Source organism: Oncorhynchus gorbuscha, linkage group LG08 (assembly GCF_021184085.1).
Source record: "Oncorhynchus gorbuscha isolate QuinsamMale2020 ecotype Even-year linkage group LG08, OgorEven_v1.0, whole genome shotgun sequence".
Classification (NCBI taxonomy): Eukaryota; Metazoa; Chordata; class Actinopteri; order Salmoniformes; family Salmonidae; genus Oncorhynchus; species Oncorhynchus gorbuscha.
In genome coordinates, this window is record NC_060180.1 from 65756032 (window position 1) to 65775723 (window position 19692).

Consider the following 19692-nt stretch of genomic DNA (forward strand, 5'->3'; position numbering starts at 1 on the left):
AACGTTCATCAGCAACTTGACACTTCCCAGATCACTTTATTGAAGTATTGAAACATAAAGTACTCTTGAAAGCACATCTTTGCAGAGGGTCATTGCCATATGGAATCAACCCCCCAAAATGTTTTTTTTTTTTAGCTTGCAGCTGTTGGTTTTAAAGAGAAACAATCAATAAACTTTTGCCCATTGGAAAAGTCAATGGTCAAAAAATGACCTCAATTTCATGGTCAAATATTTAAAGCGTTTTCATTGAAATCAACAGGAGTAAGGTCCCAAGACAAGTGTTTTTATATGGCATGGCCCCACATTCACACAGTTTAAATCACAGCACACAATGTCTATACAGGTCATCACACAGTTTACGGTTGAGAACTGAATGAGGGAGGGAGTGCATCATCTTCAAAACACGTGTCTACCTTTGGAAAGAACTCTCAACATTAACACATGTAGACAGCTAGCTTCACCAAGGAACATATATGGTAGCTGATCGTCAGCCAGCCTCAAGATCAACTCAAACAAGATGAGCTGACACCACCTTAAACATATGGCCTGCAGAGTTTAAACTGTACATGCATTCAAACAGGTAAGATACAAGGATCGAATGATCTAAAGGTTCTGGACCCTGCAAGTCCTTGAACTATTACTTGATAATGGTCTGAAGAAGCAAACCATATACACACAAACTTTATAACCCATAGTTTTGGACAGGATTAACGACTCATTAGACAATACCAGATCTTTGTAAGTAGCAGCAGAAGGATAGAGAGAGCGGATCAGGAACAATACTCTCCGCTTGTGTATTTACAGCTGTCGATAATGTTACAAACACAACTATGCCCCACATTAACAGTTTACCAACACGCCTTATACGGCAGACAACTTTGAGACAAGGTTCTATACACCTGAATTGCACATGTATCCCACATATTGACTAAAGCAAGACATATACTATAGGTTCACACAGATCGATTATGCCAAGTTGCAATTTAGCAGCTTATGGTTTTACTTGTGGAGCCATCAAAGTACCTGAGCCAAGTTTAGTCTTGGCAGCTAGCTATATGTTTACTTGTGGAGCCATACCATGTTAACAGTCATAAGTGTTATATTCACAAACACTTTTCTGTTTCAAGATAATTATAGATGTGATGGCAATCTAGCTGCTAGAGTCTAAGGGGAAACAAAGTTTTGACAAACACATTGAGCATCATTTGTTATGCGTTGCTACAAAATTGGTCTGTTTTTATACTGTATAGAGAGCAATAGTGATGGCGTCTTTTTGTAGGCACTAAGTCAGTCATGGCTCGTTGGCCAAAGCATATGGGGAAATTAATATGGTTTTGGGAGGGGTTTTGAATAAATGCCGAAAAATAAGGTCTGTGATAAACAGGCTTAAATCGTATACGTTTTCTTCTATTAATTAACATTAATCAGCTAACGTCACTTGTGAATTTTTAAGCATTTATGTAATTAAAACAAGGACATAAAGGCTTCCTAATTCAAAAAAAGTCATGTTAACTTACTCATTATCTCATTGAACAAAACAGTTACGATGTCCTAAACCATTTATCCCAAAACCCCATTCTTTCTCCCATAGGAATACAACACTTTTGGGGCTCAGTTTTTTAGGAGTACAAGCTGGCGAGCTCTAAAGGTTTGAATTTGGTATGCCTTTAAATGAGCCCCAATATGACCCCGTGGAAGCATTCTCCATATCCACACTCTCATTAACAGTGTGTATTTCCTCCAATGACATCACAATGTAAACAGAGGGAGGTTCCTTAAATGACCAAGAAACACATTTCCATTAAGGCAATTAAATCACTCAAACCAGGAGACATCAACACCTTCACAAATACAGCCTTTTGAGACAACATTCCCCATAACAACCTGAGACTAATTCAATCTAAACACTGTCATCATTTTCCAGTCATCATAATAATTGTTGGGGATCTCTCATGAATCTTTCAGTGTAACAGTATAATCAAACTTAAACAGAGGCAATGGAGACCATATTCTATTCACTCCAAGCCCAGAAGGATATAAATGGCATGCAATTTAATTGATTAAATGGACATGACTTTAAAAAACAGGTCAAAGTACAGATGAAGTACAAGTAAATTAATGAAAGCAAACAGAGCAATAGAAATGTAGAAACATGGTCAAGCAACAATGAATTTGAGGGGGAGGAGATAATGTTATTGTGCCTTTTGTTATCAAGGCAGAACTTTTCAGCTATGTGCCAATCGAAGTTAAGGGAAAGAAAAGAAAAATACAAAAGGAAATAAAATACAAAGAGACAAAACTGTCAACATCCCAAGTTCATGTTGAACAATGTAGGCAGTGGTCTGTCCTGTCTGTCAAATGCACTTTGCTTGTGTGCTTCTCTATCCATAATTGTGTGTGTGTTGCATGTTGAGGACACAGCACTCTACGAGTCCTCATTCAACTCCTGACTGTCCGTTCTGGCAATTTTCCGCGGAGGTGCAGTGTTCTCCCCCTCACTGTGTTCCTGCTCCCGCTTTTTAGCTGCATTCTGTTAAGACATGAGAGGGTTTGGAAAACTAGCTAACATATATGAAACAATACAGTGTCCATATTGTGTAAAGGAACAATATATTATGACTTTCCAAGGTATCAACTTTCCCATTACTTTACCTTTTTGTCCCACTGTTGGTGAAGGTATCTCAATAGAATATTTGTCTTCTCTGTGACAATGACTTGAAAGAAAAATATATATTAGATCAAAACCAATATAAATCACAAAGAATGCATTAATGTTGTAAATATAGATCAATAATGTGTAACCTTTATTACTCAAACTTCACACTATTCTCATCCAAAGTACACATCAGCACAGATACTGTGGCAACAGCACAGATACTGTGTCAGAGTACCATTTGAATCGGAGGGGACACTCACTCTGTTCTGATGGATACTCCCGAATTGGAAGATACACAGAGGGCCTCCGGTTCTGAAACAAATACAGAAATCAGTGATAAAGAGTTTAAATCAAGTATAAGTCTCAAACATCAATAAATAACAAAAACTAAATGATGGCATTGTTTGGCACAATATCTATTTTGGACTTTAGCAATTCATGATCTCCAATACAGGTGAAATGCCAAACAATCCCATTCATTTGAGATTGCATTGACGTACAGAAATTGTATGGCTACTATAACACTTACTGAAGTTTTGCAGACAGAGTCTGCGTGAAATCTGCTGAAATTGCTTTTGTTGAAGACAGGTAGTCCTTTTAAAAAATCTGCCTGTTTAGGAAAAGTGGCAAGTGTGAGAAATGACCCAGGCTGACAGACTTTTCAAAATTTTTAGGCTGCTTCAAGTCTGAACAGTAGGATTGGGAAACATGTTCCTGGGATAGCCAACTGAGCAATTGCTGTACCTACACAAATGACATAGCTAGTTAGTGAGCTAATAAATAAGATGAGTAGTTAGCAAGGGACAATATGTTTCATGATACAAGCCCAATGTGTCTATTTTCTAACTGTCATATCCAGTTATCTAAGTCAGTTGAGGATCCAAAAGTAAAACACATTTACTAACTACGTAAGCGAGTTCAAACTAAACCCACCCCCCCATACCGTAACTGTTACATGTTTAGCTTGGTAACTACTTAAAATAAATTAAAGAGACGTTACCTTGTCCATGGTGGCTTTTCACCCCAGAAGGACTACACAGGCAAAAAAAAAGTTGCTAGCTAACGTTAGCTGATGCTCGTGGAAAATCTGCTAGCAACAACACGAACCTGCTTAGCTAGCTATGAAATGTTATATTTAGCCGTGGCTTTCTCAAATAAAGATTACACAAAGTACATCGAATATGTACATAAATTCCAAGTCATTTCCAAGTATTTAATAAACTAGCAATTGACCACCAGCTAGCTAACTAGCCAAGCTTGTCTCTCCAGCTAGCAACTCGCTAACGTTAGCTAGCTACTATTATAGGTGTTTTGTCGTAGCTAAGAAATCACTGGTTGTTTACAAATTTGAATAGAATATGCTACAATCAAATAAAGACGTGTTACTTGTCAAATTAGTTTTGACTTAGACACTAATAAAAATGTGTTGCATCGAATTACAAAGCATACTGTACTTCATTGATTACTAGCTTAGCACGCAACTTAGCGTAACAAGAGCTGCGGTATAAGATAACGAGTCCATCTACTCCATTTCTGTTCCTAGTCCGTGTATGGGCGTTCCTCGTCTTCTTGCCTGATGCTCCATTGGCTACAGGAGAAGATGGACAATCGTAGAATGACACAGTACAATGCTCATTGGGTCACTAGTGTTTCCGTGAGAAGCCAAGCCCGCCAATGGGAAGAGGATCTTTGACCCTTACTGCAGATGCCTTCACATGTAACGTCACGGCAACAAGGTCAGAAACATGCGCAATAGCAACAAATTCATTATTTTTTTTATTTCAAGTATCTTTTCAAATTGGTAATTTCCTAACAAGTAGATATTATTCCCAGAAATGTTGCATCATCTCAAACCCATTACATTATATATTAATTTGTTGCATCATCTCAAACCCATTACAAATTGGTTACATACATTTACATCCAGTGGAACAGCCACTTTACAATCATCTACATATTTTAAGGGGGGTTTTAAGAAGGATTACTTTATCCTATCCTAGGTATTCCTTAAAGAGGTGGGGTTTCAGGTGTCTCCGGAAGGTGGTGATTGACTCCGCTGTCCTGGCGCTGAGGGAGTTTGTTCCACCATTGGGGAGCCAGAGCAGCGAACAGTTTTGACTGGGCTGAGCGGGAACTGTACTTCCTCAGTGGTAGGGAGGCAAGAGGTGGATGAACGCAGTGCCCTTATTTGGGTGTAGGGCCTGATCAGAGCCTGGAGGTACTGAGGTGCACAGCTCCGTAGGCAAGCACCATGGTCTTGTAGCGGATGCGAGCTTCAACTGGAAGCCAGTGGAGAGAGCGGAGGAGCGGGGTGACGTGAGAGAACTTGGGAAGGTTGAACACTAGACGGGCTGCGGCGTTCTGGATGAGTTGAAGGTTAATGGCACAGGCAGGGAGCCCAGCCAACAGCGAGTCAGTAATCTGACAAGTGCCTGGATTAGGACCTGCGCCGCTTCCTGTGTGAGGCAGGGTCGTACTGAATGTTGTAGAGCATGAACCTACAGGAACGGGCCACCGCCTTGATGTTAGTTGAGAACGACAGGGTGTTGTCCAGGATCACGCCAAGGTTCTTAGCGCTCTGGGAGGAGGACACAATGGAGTTGTCAACAAGATATGGAACGGGCAGTCCTTCCCCGGGAGGAAGAGCAGCTCCGTCTTGCCGAAGTTCAGCTTGAGATGGTGATCCGTCATCCACACTGATATGTCTGCCAGACATGCAGAGATGCGATTCGCCACCTGGTCATCAGAAGGGGGAAAGGAGAAGATTAATTGTGTGTCGTCTGCATAGCAATGATAGGAGAGACCATGTGAGGTTATGACAGAGCCAAGTGACTTGGTGTATAGCGAGAATAGGAGAGGGCCTAGAACAGAGCCCTGGGGGACACCAGTGGTGAGAGCGCATGGTGAGGAGACAGATTCTCGCCACGCCACCTGGTAGGAGCGACCTGTCAGGTAGGACGCAATCCAAGCGTGGGCCACGCCGGAGATGCCCAACTCGGAGAGGGTGGAGAGGAGGATCTGATGGTTCACAGTATCGAAGAATTGAGAGCAGAGGAGAGAGAGTTAGCTTTAGCAAGCGCTCCGTGATACAGAGAAGAGCAGTTCAGTTGAATGACTAGTCTTGAAACCTGACTGATTTGGATCAAGAAGGTCATTCTGAGAGAGATAGCGGGAGAGCTGACCAAGGACGGCACGTTCAAGAGTTTTGGAGAGAAAAGAAAGAAGGGATACTGGTCTGTAGTTGTTGACATCGGAGGGATCGAGTGTAGGTTTTTTCAGAAGGGGTGCAACTCTCGCTCTCTTGAAGACGGAAGGGACGTAGCCAGCGGTCAGGGATAAGTTGATGAGCGAGGTGAGGTAAGGGAGAAGGTCTCCGGAAATGGTCTGGAGAAGAGAGGAGGGGATAGGGTCAAGCGGGCAGGTTGTTGGGCGGCCGGCCGTCACAAGACGGTTTCATCTGGAGAGAGAGGGGAGAAAGAGGTCAGAGCACAGGGTAGGGCACTGTGAGCAGAACCAGCGGTGTCGTTTGACTTAGCAAACGAGGATCGGATGTCGTCGACCTTCTTTTCAAAATGGTTGACGAAGTCATCTGCAGAGAGGGAGGAGGGGGGAGGGGGAGGAGGATTCAGGAGGGAGGAGAAGGTGGCAAAGAGCTTCCTAGGGTTAGAGGCAGATGCTTGGAATTTAGAGTGGTAGAAAGTGGCTTTAGCAGCAGAGACAGAGGAGGAAAATGTAGAGAGGAGGGAGTGAAAGGATGCCAGGTCCGCAGGGAGGCGAGTTTTCCTCCATTTCCGCTCGGCTGCCCGGAGCCCTGTTCTGGAGCTCGCAATGAGTTCCACGGAGCGGGAGGGAGGACCGAGCCGGCCTGGAAGATAGGGGACATAGAGAGTCAAAGGATGCAGAAAGGGAGGAGAGGAGGGTTGAGGAGGCAGAATCAGGAGATAGGTTGGAGAAGGTTTGAGCAGAGGGAAGAGATGATAGGATGGAAGAGGAGAGAGTAGCGAAGGTTGGGACGGCGCGATACCATCCGAGTAGGGGCAGTGTGGGAGGTGTTGGATGAGAGCGAGAGGGAAAAGGATACAAGGTAGTGGTCAGCATCTAGTAAAGATGAGGTCGAGCGTATTGCCTGCCTTGTGAGTAGGGGGGGAAGGTGAGAGGGTGAGGTCAAAAGAGGAGAGGAGTGGAAAGAAGGAGGCAGAGAGGAATGAGTCAAAGGTAGACGTGGGGAGGTTAAAGTCGCCCAGAACTGTGAGAGGTGAGCCGTCCTCAGGAAAGGAGCTTATCAAGGCATCAAGCTCATTGATGAACTCTCCGAGGGGACCTGGAGGGCGATAAATGATAAGGATGTTAAGCTTGAAAGGGCTGGTAACTGTGACAGCATGAAATTCAAAGGAGGCGATAGACAGATGGGTAAGGGGAGAAAGAGAGAATGACCACTTGGGAGAGATAAGGATCCCGATGCCACCACCCCGCTGACCAGAAGCTCTCGGGGTGTGCGAGAACACGTGGGCGGACGAAGAGAGAGCAGTAGGAGTAGCAGTGTTATCTGTGGTGATCCATGTTTCTGTCAGTGCCAAGAAGTCAAGGGACTGGAGGGAGGCATAGGCTGAGATGAACTCTGCCTTGTTGGCTGCAGATCGGCAGTTCCAGAGGCTACCGGAGACCTGGAACTCCACGTGGGTCGTGCGCGCTGGGACCACCAGATTAGGGTGGCAGCGGCCACGCGGTGTGGAGCGTTTGTATGGTCTGTGCAGAGAGGAGAGAACAGGGATAGACAGACACATAGTTGACAGGCTACAGAAGAGGCTACGCTAATGCAAGGAGATTGGAATGACAAGTGGACTACACGTCTCAAATGTTCAGAAAGTTAAGCTTACGTAGCAAGAATCTTATTGACTAAAATGATTAAAATGATACAGTACTGCTGAAGTAGGCTAGCTGGCAGTGGCTGCGTTGTTGACTTTGTAGGCTAGCTGGCAGTGGCTGCGTTGTTGACACTACACTAATCAAGTTGTTCCGTTGAGTGTAATAGTTTCTACAGTGCTGCTATTAAACCCCACTGACTTGTACCAACTACACACGCTCATGCAACTTTACAAAGTTTATTTATTCAGAAACTCAAGACAGCTTTTATTTGAGCAAGACAAAGACTTGAATGACACGTGTATTAGCTTTAAAATTGATGAAGGTCAGGTCTATCTATTTTAGCAGCAACTGAATAGCACAGATGCTTATAGCCCAGCACCTATTAATTAAAGTACAATATTCAAATTCTGGACATAGTTCAACTCCACCACTGTATGTTGACATGTACAACGTTGGGTCTTTTATCACAACTTTCATCCTGCATGAATTAACAAGGTCATAAGCCATTTCAAATTCACTAATTGCAACAGCAAGGCTCTGAACTACTTCTAAGCCTCTACAATATAGTTGCTGAAATACATGATGGGAAAACATTTGTCAAAGTGTGTCAAATATATATTTACATGGACAAACATCTGCCTTTGCATATCCAATAACTGACATTCAGTTCTACACACAACTGGGCCAGTAAGTCTTGAAGTTGTTATGCCTTTTATCAACAGTGGTGGCAAAACCTGGGTACTTCAATAAGTTCACCAAAAAACGTTTGTCCATTGGGTGCTTAGTGTGACAGGGATTTTCGCCCTTTCAGCATTCTTCGGAGAATCACCTCGATGCCACCCTGAGTGCTGATCCTCTTGATCCAGCCATGGGTCCTCTTACGCTTTATATTCTTGGGCTGATACTCTGTGCCCCGCTTCCTTGTACGAATCTGCTGGTGGTAGCAGGGGAGTTGTTGAAACACCCCTGCCCCCTCTGCCTGTGATGTGAGAGGTCCACACCGAGAGGTCTGGGGTGGTACACTAGCCCGGGACAGCACCCAACCACTCAGTGCTCGTGGCTGGTGGCTACTGGATGCTGGAAGCCGTGGTGCAACAATCCTGTTTGATGATAAACGTACTGGATGTTATTAGTTTTATGATTTAACCATGCAAACTATTCAGCAGAGTGGGAACGCATTCAAGCTTTAGGAAAATATGGCTGTTGGTTTGTGAAAATGTAGCTAGTTTAGTTTTTTTTAAAGCAGACTTTGTAATGAGAGTTAGTTAGCATCAGTTCATGGATAGCTAGTTCACTTAACATTCAAACGTTTTTTTAAAGTAAATCCAACCATGTATGCAACACATTTGATGTGGTAAGACGTGGAGGGTGGCATCAAACGTGCAAAGAAAGCCAGCAACACCGCTGAAGCAACATCATTCATATATTCAGAAAGTTAGCCATCTTACAGTAGCTAGCTGCCTAGTATACGTGGAACCTGAACATTTCATGCCACGAGGACTTCTAAAACATACCCTTTTCATATTCATTAGAAGATCGTAGCTAATTTACCTGGTGGAGCATATCACTCCATGAAACCGGGAAAATGACGACCTGATAATATTCATTTTAGACAATATTTTAGAAGGTTTTATCGCCGACTTGGCTAGCTAGCTAGGCCACTGTGGTATTCGCTAAGCACCCTCGTTCCATTCAGAGCTACGATTGGCTCTCGTTTTTCATCCAATCGAAGTGCAAGGTCACAAGCGTTTGAACGCAAAGATGTTGAATTGAAATGGAGATAATCCACTTAAAGTCTGGAGATTTTAGACAAATACATGTGTATTTAAGTACTTGTATTTTAACGTTTTAAAAAACATTTTATCTATTTCATAGATATATTCCAACATTTATCTAAGTGCATGTTTTATTTATTACCATGTATTTCGATATATTACTTACAGTAACATATTTTCTACAGCCTGTTATCGCTTACAGCCAGAGCTTCGAATATGATAGTATTACACACGTGGGTGAGTAGTTGTTTTATGCTTTTTATGCTAAATTAATTACAACTTTATGTGCCATTTCTTTGATAATTCAGATAATAATTAAGTTGTGAAACTTCAGGGGGTTGTAGGTAACCTTTTTCATGGCCCCCAGCACCATCTTGCCATGCAGGTGCTTTTCTAATTCTCTTAAATGTCTTTCATGGTTCATTTCGGCTTGGAATAGGAAGAATAATGCAATTCCACCTGTAGCAGTGGAGAGGCTGGTGGAGGTCAGTTATTTCTCTGATTTCGCTGTGACCTCTTGAAGAAGGCTGCAGGATGCGACAGGACTCCCCTTGAAAGGACCTGGCCAATGATCTTGTTACCAGACAGAAGAAGGAGTCATGTAGTCCCAGATGCTGCAGAGTTGATGCTGCTCATCTTACGCACATCTTTTTACACATGTATTCTACATTTCTATTTCATCTGTATGGGTTCATCCATCCATTCACCCATGTAGCTACATGTTACATTGACTTATATAAAAATCAAGACACACACACACACACACACACACACACACACACACACACACACACACACACACACACACACACACACACACACACACACACACACACACACACACACACACACACACACACACACACACACACACACACACACACACACACACACACACACACATGCCTATGGAATGTGAATCTCTTGATTTGATCATCTCCCCACCCGGCCTTAGCAACAGGAATACAAGACATCCTATTGGCTTTAGTAGAACCAATGTTTGTGGCCTATTCGCTATATTTCTTGTCATTCAACAGCAGAAGGAAGCTGAGAGGAGAATTCCGTGGATGCGGAAAACAACAAGGGCAAAAGGGTTGGTAGAATCTCGCCCGTGTGCGCAGCGCCGAAGGATGCTGATCGAAAAAGCATTGCTATCTGTCATTACTGTGGTCACTTTAAAATTGCAATTGGCACACTTTCCTAGTGTGCATTACTTCGATTTAAAGCCTTATTCCGTTTGTTTGATTAGTAAGATGTAAACTATCTCTAGGTAAAGACAACTATCAACTTCTCCATCTGGCAGGTTGCTTTTGAATTATACTAATATTGCAACCAATGCAACAGATTTGTCAGCTGCAGTTAATTATAAACAACCTATTGACTATCGTTTTATGGGAGAGGAGCATCATATTTCTGATAATCCTTAATCATCATCAGTAAGGTAAGAATTTCGTTTAAAAACACGTTATTACTATAGGTTGTTTCAAATTGATACCATATCTGAAACAGTATATTTTATGTTTCATAATGGGAATTCAGATAAATAGATGCCAATCATGATGCATTAATGCGCAACACACCAACTCAATATTGATTTATGTTGTTGGTATATACTGTATCTTGCTCATGGTCCTCTTACCATATATATAGGCTACTGTAGTGGCTATTTGGCAAATGGTTAAATATTTCATAATAGGTTTGAAAAAAAATATTTAAAAAATGATCGTATGCTCAATTGTTTTACCTGAATTTGACTGCGCTCTGTGGTACATTATATGTTTATAGGTAGTACAAACATAACTAGTTATAAATTGCACATTTGCATTTCTTTACAGACTTGATACATTATTGCAATCGTAGATTCAGTGGTCCTCCAAACCAGGTATTTTGAATACTGTACATATGCATCAGAATGTATTAGGCTACTGGAGGAGGCCTAGTGTGTGGGTGGAAAACTAGAGCTCATAGCCTACCAAATGTGTGTTAAACATGACGCTTGAATAATCATCCTAATTCTGCATTGCAGATCAAATAGTAAAATGGCTGAGTAACATGGGTGAGAGAATTTAGAGGCAGTCCCCTTGCAAACTCATTTAGTTGACATTTTAGTCATTTAGCAGACGCTCTTATGCAGAGCGATTTACAGTAGTGAGTGCATACATTTTCGTATTTTTTTTTTACAGTTCTGGGCCACTACGAGAATCGAACCCACAACCCTAGCGTTGCATGCTCGAGTATGCTCGATAATTCATATTCAAATCTCCATGCTCGAGAATTAATATTCAAATCTCACTTTAATTTTCGACCTTAATACGTGGGATTAAATTTCAGGGAACGTTGAGTCAAATGGTCCTTTGCATTTTAGGTCGTTTTCGCGCATAGTTTCGAGCTATAGTTCAAATCCGAGTTCGACTATTGTTATTATAGTTTGGATTTTTTAATTTGGTCCGGTTGGTTTCACATTGACAAATGTAAACGAACTACAACCCCCCCCCAAAAAAAAACACGTGTGTCCCTGCAAGTAATTTCTTTATTAGACAAAAATGCTCACGTTAAAACCATTTGTGATTATCATGAAGCATCACTTGTCGCAATCTTCATATTACTTTCGCTTTGGGCTGACGAGAGGAAACAGCACTGCGACGTGAATTCAGTAGCCTATATCCTTGGTATAGCCCCGGTATCCCCTAATCTTCATCGGATGCGCTGCTACTCACCGAACGTTTCAGAGATCTCAGGTTATGATGCTGCGTGTATTTCATCAAATGCTCGCAGTCAAACAATAACCATAATATTTTCCATTGTACGGACTGCGTTCTCACCAGCAGCGAACCGCACCACAGCACGAATTGAATCGGAACCGGGACGACCCTTTTTTTGGCGAACCACGGTGTGCGGATAGAGTATTCACACGAGTGTAGTGCAAGTCTCTTCGATGTTTATCAATCATCACCTCACCCCGTGGAGGGAAGTCCACCTCCAACATACTTTCTGTTCAGTCTTATATCATCTGAGTCTTATATCATGCCTGATACGATCAGATGATATAATAACCTCAATATGATATGCAATTATACATTCTACGTATGGGAGATGCCCAGTATGGCGTTACAAGCGCCATGCCTATATGTAATATGGCAATTACATAAGGGAGATGCAGTATATGCCTATATGTAATGGCTTTCGCAGTGCTATTACACATATTATCCACTATCCTGAACCCTAAACTTAATGTAATGATTTAGAGGTCATCACGTTAAATAAATACACATTTAGATGTGTCTATTGAATGTTGTGATGGTAGCAGATGTTCATATGATTAATGACTCACTCACCATATTGACCCACCAAGGAAAGGCAATCACAAATTTCACTTGTCTCCTGGATGAAACAGGATAGTACAGGATGCATCAACCTTCACAACACTCTCCATAAATTCGCTCTGTCTTTCTCACTCTATTTCTCTTTCCTTCCTTTTTTCTCGCACCCTCTCCGTCCCTGCCTCCCTCTCCTTATCCACCTTCACTCCTCCACTCCCTCTTTCTCATCTCACTCCCTCTCTCGCACCCTCTCCCCCTCAGCCAAACATTGATCCCTGTGTGCCACTTCAATACGTTAATGAACTCCCCTGTGTGTGTGGAGGCAGGGATAGAGTGAGCAATAAGCTGCACCTCATGCAGAGGTGTCATTTACCAGGATCAATGGCCCCTCCTCTCTCTCCATTACCTGCTTTCTGATGTCCCATCGGTATATTAAACCAAACTTCATTAACTTACCTTCGCCGAACCTGCACTCTCAAATCGTTAAGCTAAACAAAACTTGTTTTTGGCATAAGAAGCCTCTCATTTCCCAGTGCACCTCATTTTCTTAATAAACTTCGCTAGGTCAGCGTCAGCGATTAGCATACACATCTGGGTGGGGAATTGGAATATGCGTACACAGCAGTTTTATATGCTGCTGTTCAGCATTTTAATGGCAAGCATTACACAGATGGACATTTCAATTACATGTAAGAGTAAAGAGATAGAACAATGAGACTTAGTCTGTTTAAAATGCACCCTCGAGTATTAATCATTTAGACACATCTCCCCTTATTGTGAATAAATAATGTGTAAAGCTAGAATATGAATCCGGGGTTGAAGGTGATTGGAGGTGGGTAGGGAGTGAGAGAAGGGTGAACTTGAGTCACATCACCCTATTGTGTGTGTGTGTGTGTGTGTGTGTGCGTGCGTGCGTGCGTGCGTGTGTGCGTGCGCGTGTGTGTGGCTTGACATTTATATAAGTCAATGGTGTGACCTTGGTGTGAATAACAGGAGCGAAATATAAATGTTGATTAAAGCCAGTGTGTCAGGTCAGCTTTTATAGGAATGGTTTCCACAAACTCATCATTAGAAAAGCCTCCCTGTTGTGTAGGCAACACTTTCCTGAGAATTGAAAATGGCTGTGGGAGTTTTCCCCAGACCTCACTGGCTGTAGCTATGAGCATGATTTAATCATATCGGTGAACGTTATTGACTGGAAACTCAATCAAATGTCTTGCATGGCCGGGATCATAATTTATAAGCATAAATAGATCATAAACCCCAGCTTTACATAAGATAATTAAACGATAGAACAACAGTTTAAATTAGGTTACGTTAGCAGAGACACAGTTACTGTACATAGGAAACAATGAAGTCTGGATCCAAGTTCCAACACATATTGTAGATATGCCACTTCCGTTCTGCTTCCTGTTGACAGTCTATGTGTCTATATTTAAACAGTGTGATATAAAATACTCCAATACCCGACTACCAAAAACCTCTTGAGCCATTATTGGACATAACCGTCTTCGGAAAGACCATCGTCTGCTGGTGTACTGAAAACCAAACCCATTGGCACATGGAATACATACAGTCAGTGAGCAGTTGGCATGAACCCAGCTGTGGCAGTGCTAACATTCTATTTATACCCTAGGGTCCAGGGGCCATTTTAGAAGAGCCTTGTCTATTCTTAGTTTGTGTCTAGGTCATTATGTGAATGGATTCTGCTTCTCCACACTAAGACAAAGTGGGTATTGTTTTTACTGTTATATATGGACTGATGTTGAACCCAGTGTGAAACTGGTACTTTTTGAATTGAAAGCTTAATGATTGAGAAACCCTAGGGTGTTTATCATGGAGCAATTGTCATGTACAAATAACTGTTTTGTAGTTTTCTGTGTGGTGAATTGTTGTGGTGAGAGCCAGGGGGAACTCCTTTTTAGGTTGTTATACTATGTTTGTGGTGTATATACGGTATGTTATAATCAGAGACTTTGTCGACACTCAGATTATGTTACCTACAGTGGAGGCTGCTGAGGTGAGGACGGCTCATAATAATGGCTTGAATGGAGCAAATGGAATGGCATCAAACACATGGAAACCATGTTTGATGTATTTGATACCGTTCCACTTATTCCATTCCAGCCATTACCACAAGCCCATTCTCCCCAATTGAGATGACACCAGCCTCCTGTGATTACCTCATGTTCTTACCACAGTACTTACTACCTATCCATTTGAAAATGTCATTTTTTCAATGAAAAAGATAGCTCGTTGGGATTTCTCATGGATTTGTCTCTGCAGGCAGGCACCATGCTGACCAGCATTACAGATGGGATCCTGTGCTGTCTGACTGGGAAGGCTGCCAGCCTGGTGATGCCCGTCGACTCTTCTGAGCCAGCGGACACCTTTGAGTTTGTAGAAGTGAAGCCTGGGAGAGTCCTCAGGGTTCGCCACATCATGCCCGAGCGCCGGGCACCAGTAGTGACGGAGGAGGACCAAGTAAAGGAGCCAGAGCAGGAGAAGGGCAGTGGAAACAGCAACAACAGTAGCAGTGTGCACTGCAAGCGCAAGATCACTGTCTACCGCAATGGCCAGCTAGTCATTGAGAACCTTGGTGACGTGCTGCACTCTGAGATTGTCCAGTGCCAGAATGGAGACCTGGAGCCCTGCAGCACCGTGGAGGTGGAACTGGCCGACTATAAGGAAGTGCCCACATCTCCTGAACCAAAACCCGCGCCTCCCCTGTCCATGGTCGGGGAGCAGAAACCCGCACCCCCGCCTCGCCGGCGCCGCCGAAAGCCCAAGCGCATGGTGATGATTGACTCGGAGAGGGAGATATCCAGCTGCAAGGGGACGCACTCGGACGTGGCGCTCTTTTTTGTGCACGGGGTCGGCGGCTCGCTGGACATCTGGGGCAGCCAGCTGGACTTCTTCTCGCGGCTAGGGTATGAGATCATCGCACCTGACCTGGCGGGCCACGGGGCCAGCAGGGCCCCCCACATTGCGGCGGCCTACACCTTTTACGCCTTGGCCGAAGACATGCGTGCCATCTTCAAGAAATACGCCCGTAAACGCAACATCCTCATTGGGCACTCCTATGGGTCAGTATGCTTGCTTCTCTGTTAAAAATGAACGGTCAATTGATTACCAAGTATAATCTTATGTCTTAGGTCAATTAACAGATGGAATATCATGATGGTTAATGAATAACAGTATTTGAACATGCCTTGAAACACATAATAAACTGGTGCTGACAATGACTGATGAAGAAGAACCAATCAAAGAGCAGCATTATGAAGATGTCACGATGAAGGGACCAATCAAAGAACAGGGTTATGACGATGTCACAATGAAGGGACCAATCAGAGGGCAGGGTTATGACGATGTGATGATGAAGGGACCAATTAGACAGCAGGTTCCCAATACATTGTTTTTACACGTTTGATTATATCCCTTTCAGGGTATCGTTCTGTACCTTCCTGGCCCATGAGTATCCAGACCAGGTTCACAAGGTAGTGATGATCAATGGAGGGGGGCCCACAGCTCTGGAGCCCAGCCTCTGTTCCATCTTCCAGCTGCCTTCTTGTGTGCTGCACTGCCTGTCTCCCTGCCTGGCCTGGAGCTTTCTCAAGTAAGGAAATCATCTCTTCTATTTGTAGACAAAACCATATTGAAGTGCAGACAAATCAACAACACATTTCCAGACAAAACAACATTTGTAGACAAAATGACAACACATCGCTTTACAAATAGAACAACAACCTATTGCTGTAGACAAAACAAAACCAAGATACTATTCGTACAGAATGTATACTGTAGTGTACAGTGTCAATGCTTAGCTTCTACTGCATACAAAGAGTAAGAGGAATTTACTGTAACACATCATTTCGAATGTCAAGTAATACTGATGGCTATGAGTCTTTCCAACATGTTCAGGGCTGGGTTTGCCCATCAGGGAGCCAAAGAGAAGCAGCTGCTGAAGCAGGGCAATGCCTTCAACGTGAATCCATTCGTGCTGCGTGCCATGATGAGCGGGCAGTACTGGCCCGAGGGGGATGAGGTGTACCACGCTGAGCTAACCGTGCCCATCCTGTTGGTGCACGGCATGTACGACAAGTTTGTGCCCATTGATGAGGACCAACGCATGGCCGAGGTAAGGAGACATACATTTATGAATACCAATCCATGTCAATTGAGTAAGGAAGCTCTACTACCCATATATAAAATATACATTATATCAAATCAATTTGAAGTTGTTATGAAAGAGGAATTCAATTAAATTTTGATATGAATTATGAACAGTCACTATATCAAGCCCATCATATTCAATGACTAATATCGTATTGTAAAAAAAATTATATCTTGACTGTAGCTATTATCCTTTTAATTTCAGATCCTTCTGTTTGCTTTTCTGAAAGTCATCGAGGAGGGCAGTCACATGGTGATGATGGAGTGCCCTGACACAGTCAACACCCTCCTGCACGAGTTTTTCCTATGGGAGCCTGACATGTCCAAAAAGAACACCGCCAAGACTGATCCTGACAAGACTGTCATAGTCAATGGTGTTGTCGCCCAGACACCAAAACCAAACAAGCCCATGGACAAATAACCAATAATGAGTCTCATTTTACATGAGCAAACCCAATCCGAGGGCCTGTCTTTGGCAGGTGGCACGTGGTCTTAAGGCTGCTCGCAGGCTGAGAGCTGTTATTAACTGGGCCAGAGTTTGTTGTGGAAGTGGAGGGGAGGCACCTGGTGCTCCAAGCTAGAGTTGGCATCTGAATAGGACTGTGGCAAGAAAAATGAAGAAAAGGATGGAAAGAAGATGAATCTGACAGAGATGCGTGTTCCTCTTTCCCCTTTGACAGCTGTCTGTGCTTCATCATGTGGTGTATGTAATCAGACAGACCTCGGGTCCAGAGGATGTTATTAAAACACAATATCCATTTGTAATTCTCTCGAGTACCAAACTTGGTTGGTGAGTGGACCATTGTGAACCAAAGCGAGGAAGGCATGACCATTAAATGGTGTGTGGATCGCCTTGCTACCTATCATCCATTATCTTGTGAGTAATATTTCACTGCTGATTGGTGTCCTGACGAAATGATGATCTTATAAAACTGGGTCCATATTATGGATTCACTTCAAAGCGGAAAATAATTCACTTGGAAAACTGTGAAACTATCCAGACAATACGGCAGGTAGCCTCGTGGTTAGAGGGTTGGGCCAGTAACCGAAAGGTTGCTAGATCAAATCCCCGAGCTGACAAGGTAAAAATCTGTCGTTCTACCCCTGAACAAGGGAGATAGCCCACTGTTCCCTGGTAGGCCGTCATTGAAAATAAGAATGTGTTCTTAATTGACTTGCCTAGTTAAATAAAGGTTAAATAAATGTTTTTAAAAAAATGACAATTAAAAAATACAAGTCAATGAGTGACTGGTGTATTATGGGAGTAAGATTTGCCATGCCACATTGCGATCCAGTTTGCATGAGGTCATCATCATGGTAATCATCCCCTACTAAGCAGGTTATAGTGTTGACTGGATGGAAGTGGTGGATGGATTGGTAATTGTTATGGCAACAAGTTACTACAAGACATACACCACACACCTAAACAAATGGGCCATACAAAGTTCCACAACCTCATAAAATATAATCAAGCCAAAGTAACGCTGTTAAAACATGTCCTTAAGCAAACTAAATATCTGTCAGTTGCAGTCAGTATCTGTCTGTGCATTCATTCACACCTGCAGTCTAGGATACAGGTTCGCTTTTGAAACATAGTGATTCATCTATACCCAAAATGGAGCATTTTGCCTCAAGAACATTTTGCGGTGTTATCTGATATTATGCATTTAGAAACCTATGCTTACTCTGTGTCTACGTTATGAATTATCTAACCTAACTGGACTATTTGAAGTCGCTGCATGAATAGGCTTTTAAGATATTAGAGAATGTTCTTGTCAATATACAGTTGAGAAATCCCAAAACCTCCCCTGTCCTCTGAGAGTATAATCTAAGCGGCATTATGGACAGAGGAGATGTTGGACCAAAGCTTTGGTGATAGGCAATCCAAATAATGTAAGAGTAGTCCATAACAATTATTTTTAAATACTGATGCTAGTTATTCAACTAACAATAGGGCAACTCATTTTGCCTCGGAATTTGATATAACACCATTATGAATGATGTTGTTCTTCTGTCTACCAGATAGTATAGCAAAGCATTGTCCTCCACTACCCTCCAGTCAATCTGTTTGTGCTTGCAATGTCAAAGGTCGTCCATGATAATAAGCTAAAGGACATAAGTTTTCAGGTGCTCATTTGTGAACGTTTTCTTGTCTCATAATGAGAGTGTGTGATTTGATCTGTGATTAGGAAGTAGGAAGCACAGTAACACATGTATCTGATTCAATCTCTCCGACTGTTAACATGCTTTACTCACATATGCATTATCCTGAGAAAGGATCAGAGATGATTATGCAATTTCTAAGGAGATGAGTTATGAACTGTACAGAAAGATAATGCATAAGTAACGGAAACAAGTAGGTTGAGGAACAAATGAGTTTGAATTGGCTGTTGAAAAGAAGATGTATTCATGTAGACTGTCAAAAATACCATGAAGTGCTGCTGATCCAGTCTGCTTAGGCACTGTATTGATTGTTCCGACAGCTACATGGATTGAAGGGCGTACATTTGCTTCCTCCACTTAATGTCTAAAAAAACAGTCTCTCCTATCCAGTGTGCTATCATTTGTGGTTAAAAATGTGTAAATGTTATTAATGCATTTATTCCTAGACATCAGAACTCATGCACTGCCTGAATGTAGGTGCATATACAGTTCAGATATATGGACATGTTCAGTTGAGTGTATGAATGTGCCTTTCCTGGCATGAAATAAAACAAATGTTTACATTATATGGTTGTTTTTGTTCTTCTGTGAATTAATGACTGAATGAATGAAAATTCATGAATGAAAATGATTGAATGTAAATGAATGTGTGAATTAATGAATTAGGACCCCCCCCCCCCACACACACACACACCCCTTTTAGGCTATCTTATAACATAATTTCTTAGACTATGGACGG

At 42.5% G+C, this 19692-nt stretch overlaps 3 protein-coding genes across 4 annotated transcripts; 1 reads left to right on the top strand and 2 right to left on the bottom strand.

The window, feature by feature from the left end:
* Positions 1-20: 20 nt before the first annotated feature.
* Positions 21-4220, bottom strand: LOC124040988 (DET1- and DDB1-associated protein 1-like). Its single transcript, XM_046358138.1, has 5 exons — positions 3657-4220; positions 3186-3266; positions 2917-2968; positions 2653-2714; positions 21-2530 (listed from the first exon to the last, which is right to left on the bottom strand). Exons 1-5 carry the CDS (start codon positions 3663-3665, stop codon positions 2426-2428), a joined length of 309 nt encoding a protein of 102 aa, XP_046214094.1. The 5' UTR covers positions 3666-4220; the 3' UTR covers positions 21-2425.
* A 3524-nt stretch (positions 4221-7744) lies between these two features.
* Positions 7745-9231, bottom strand: mrpl34 (mitochondrial ribosomal protein L34). The gene is made up of 2 exons (XM_046358139.1): positions 9074-9231; positions 7745-8622 (listed from the first exon to the last, which is right to left on the bottom strand). Exons 1-2 carry the CDS (start codon positions 9127-9129, stop codon positions 8304-8306), a joined length of 375 nt encoding a protein of 124 aa, XP_046214095.1. The 5' UTR covers positions 9130-9231; the 3' UTR covers positions 7745-8303.
* A 1135-nt stretch (positions 9232-10366) lies between these two features.
* On the top strand, positions 10367-19511 carry LOC124042028 (protein ABHD8-like). 2 transcript variants are annotated; one of them, XM_046360297.1, is made up of 5 exons: positions 10367-10738; positions 14904-15703; positions 16063-16233; positions 16539-16755; positions 16996-19511. In XM_046360297.1, exons 2-5 carry the CDS (start codon positions 14913-14915, stop codon positions 17209-17211), a joined length of 1395 nt encoding a protein of 464 aa, XP_046216253.1. In that variant the 5' UTR covers positions 10367-10738; positions 14904-14912; the 3' UTR covers positions 17212-19511. The 2 variants fall into 2 exon arrangements, with proteins under 2 accessions (XP_046216253.1, XP_046216254.1); XM_046360298.1 differs by lacking the exon at positions 10367-10738 and adding an exon at positions 14040-14346.
* Positions 19512-19692: the final 181 nt, after the last annotated feature.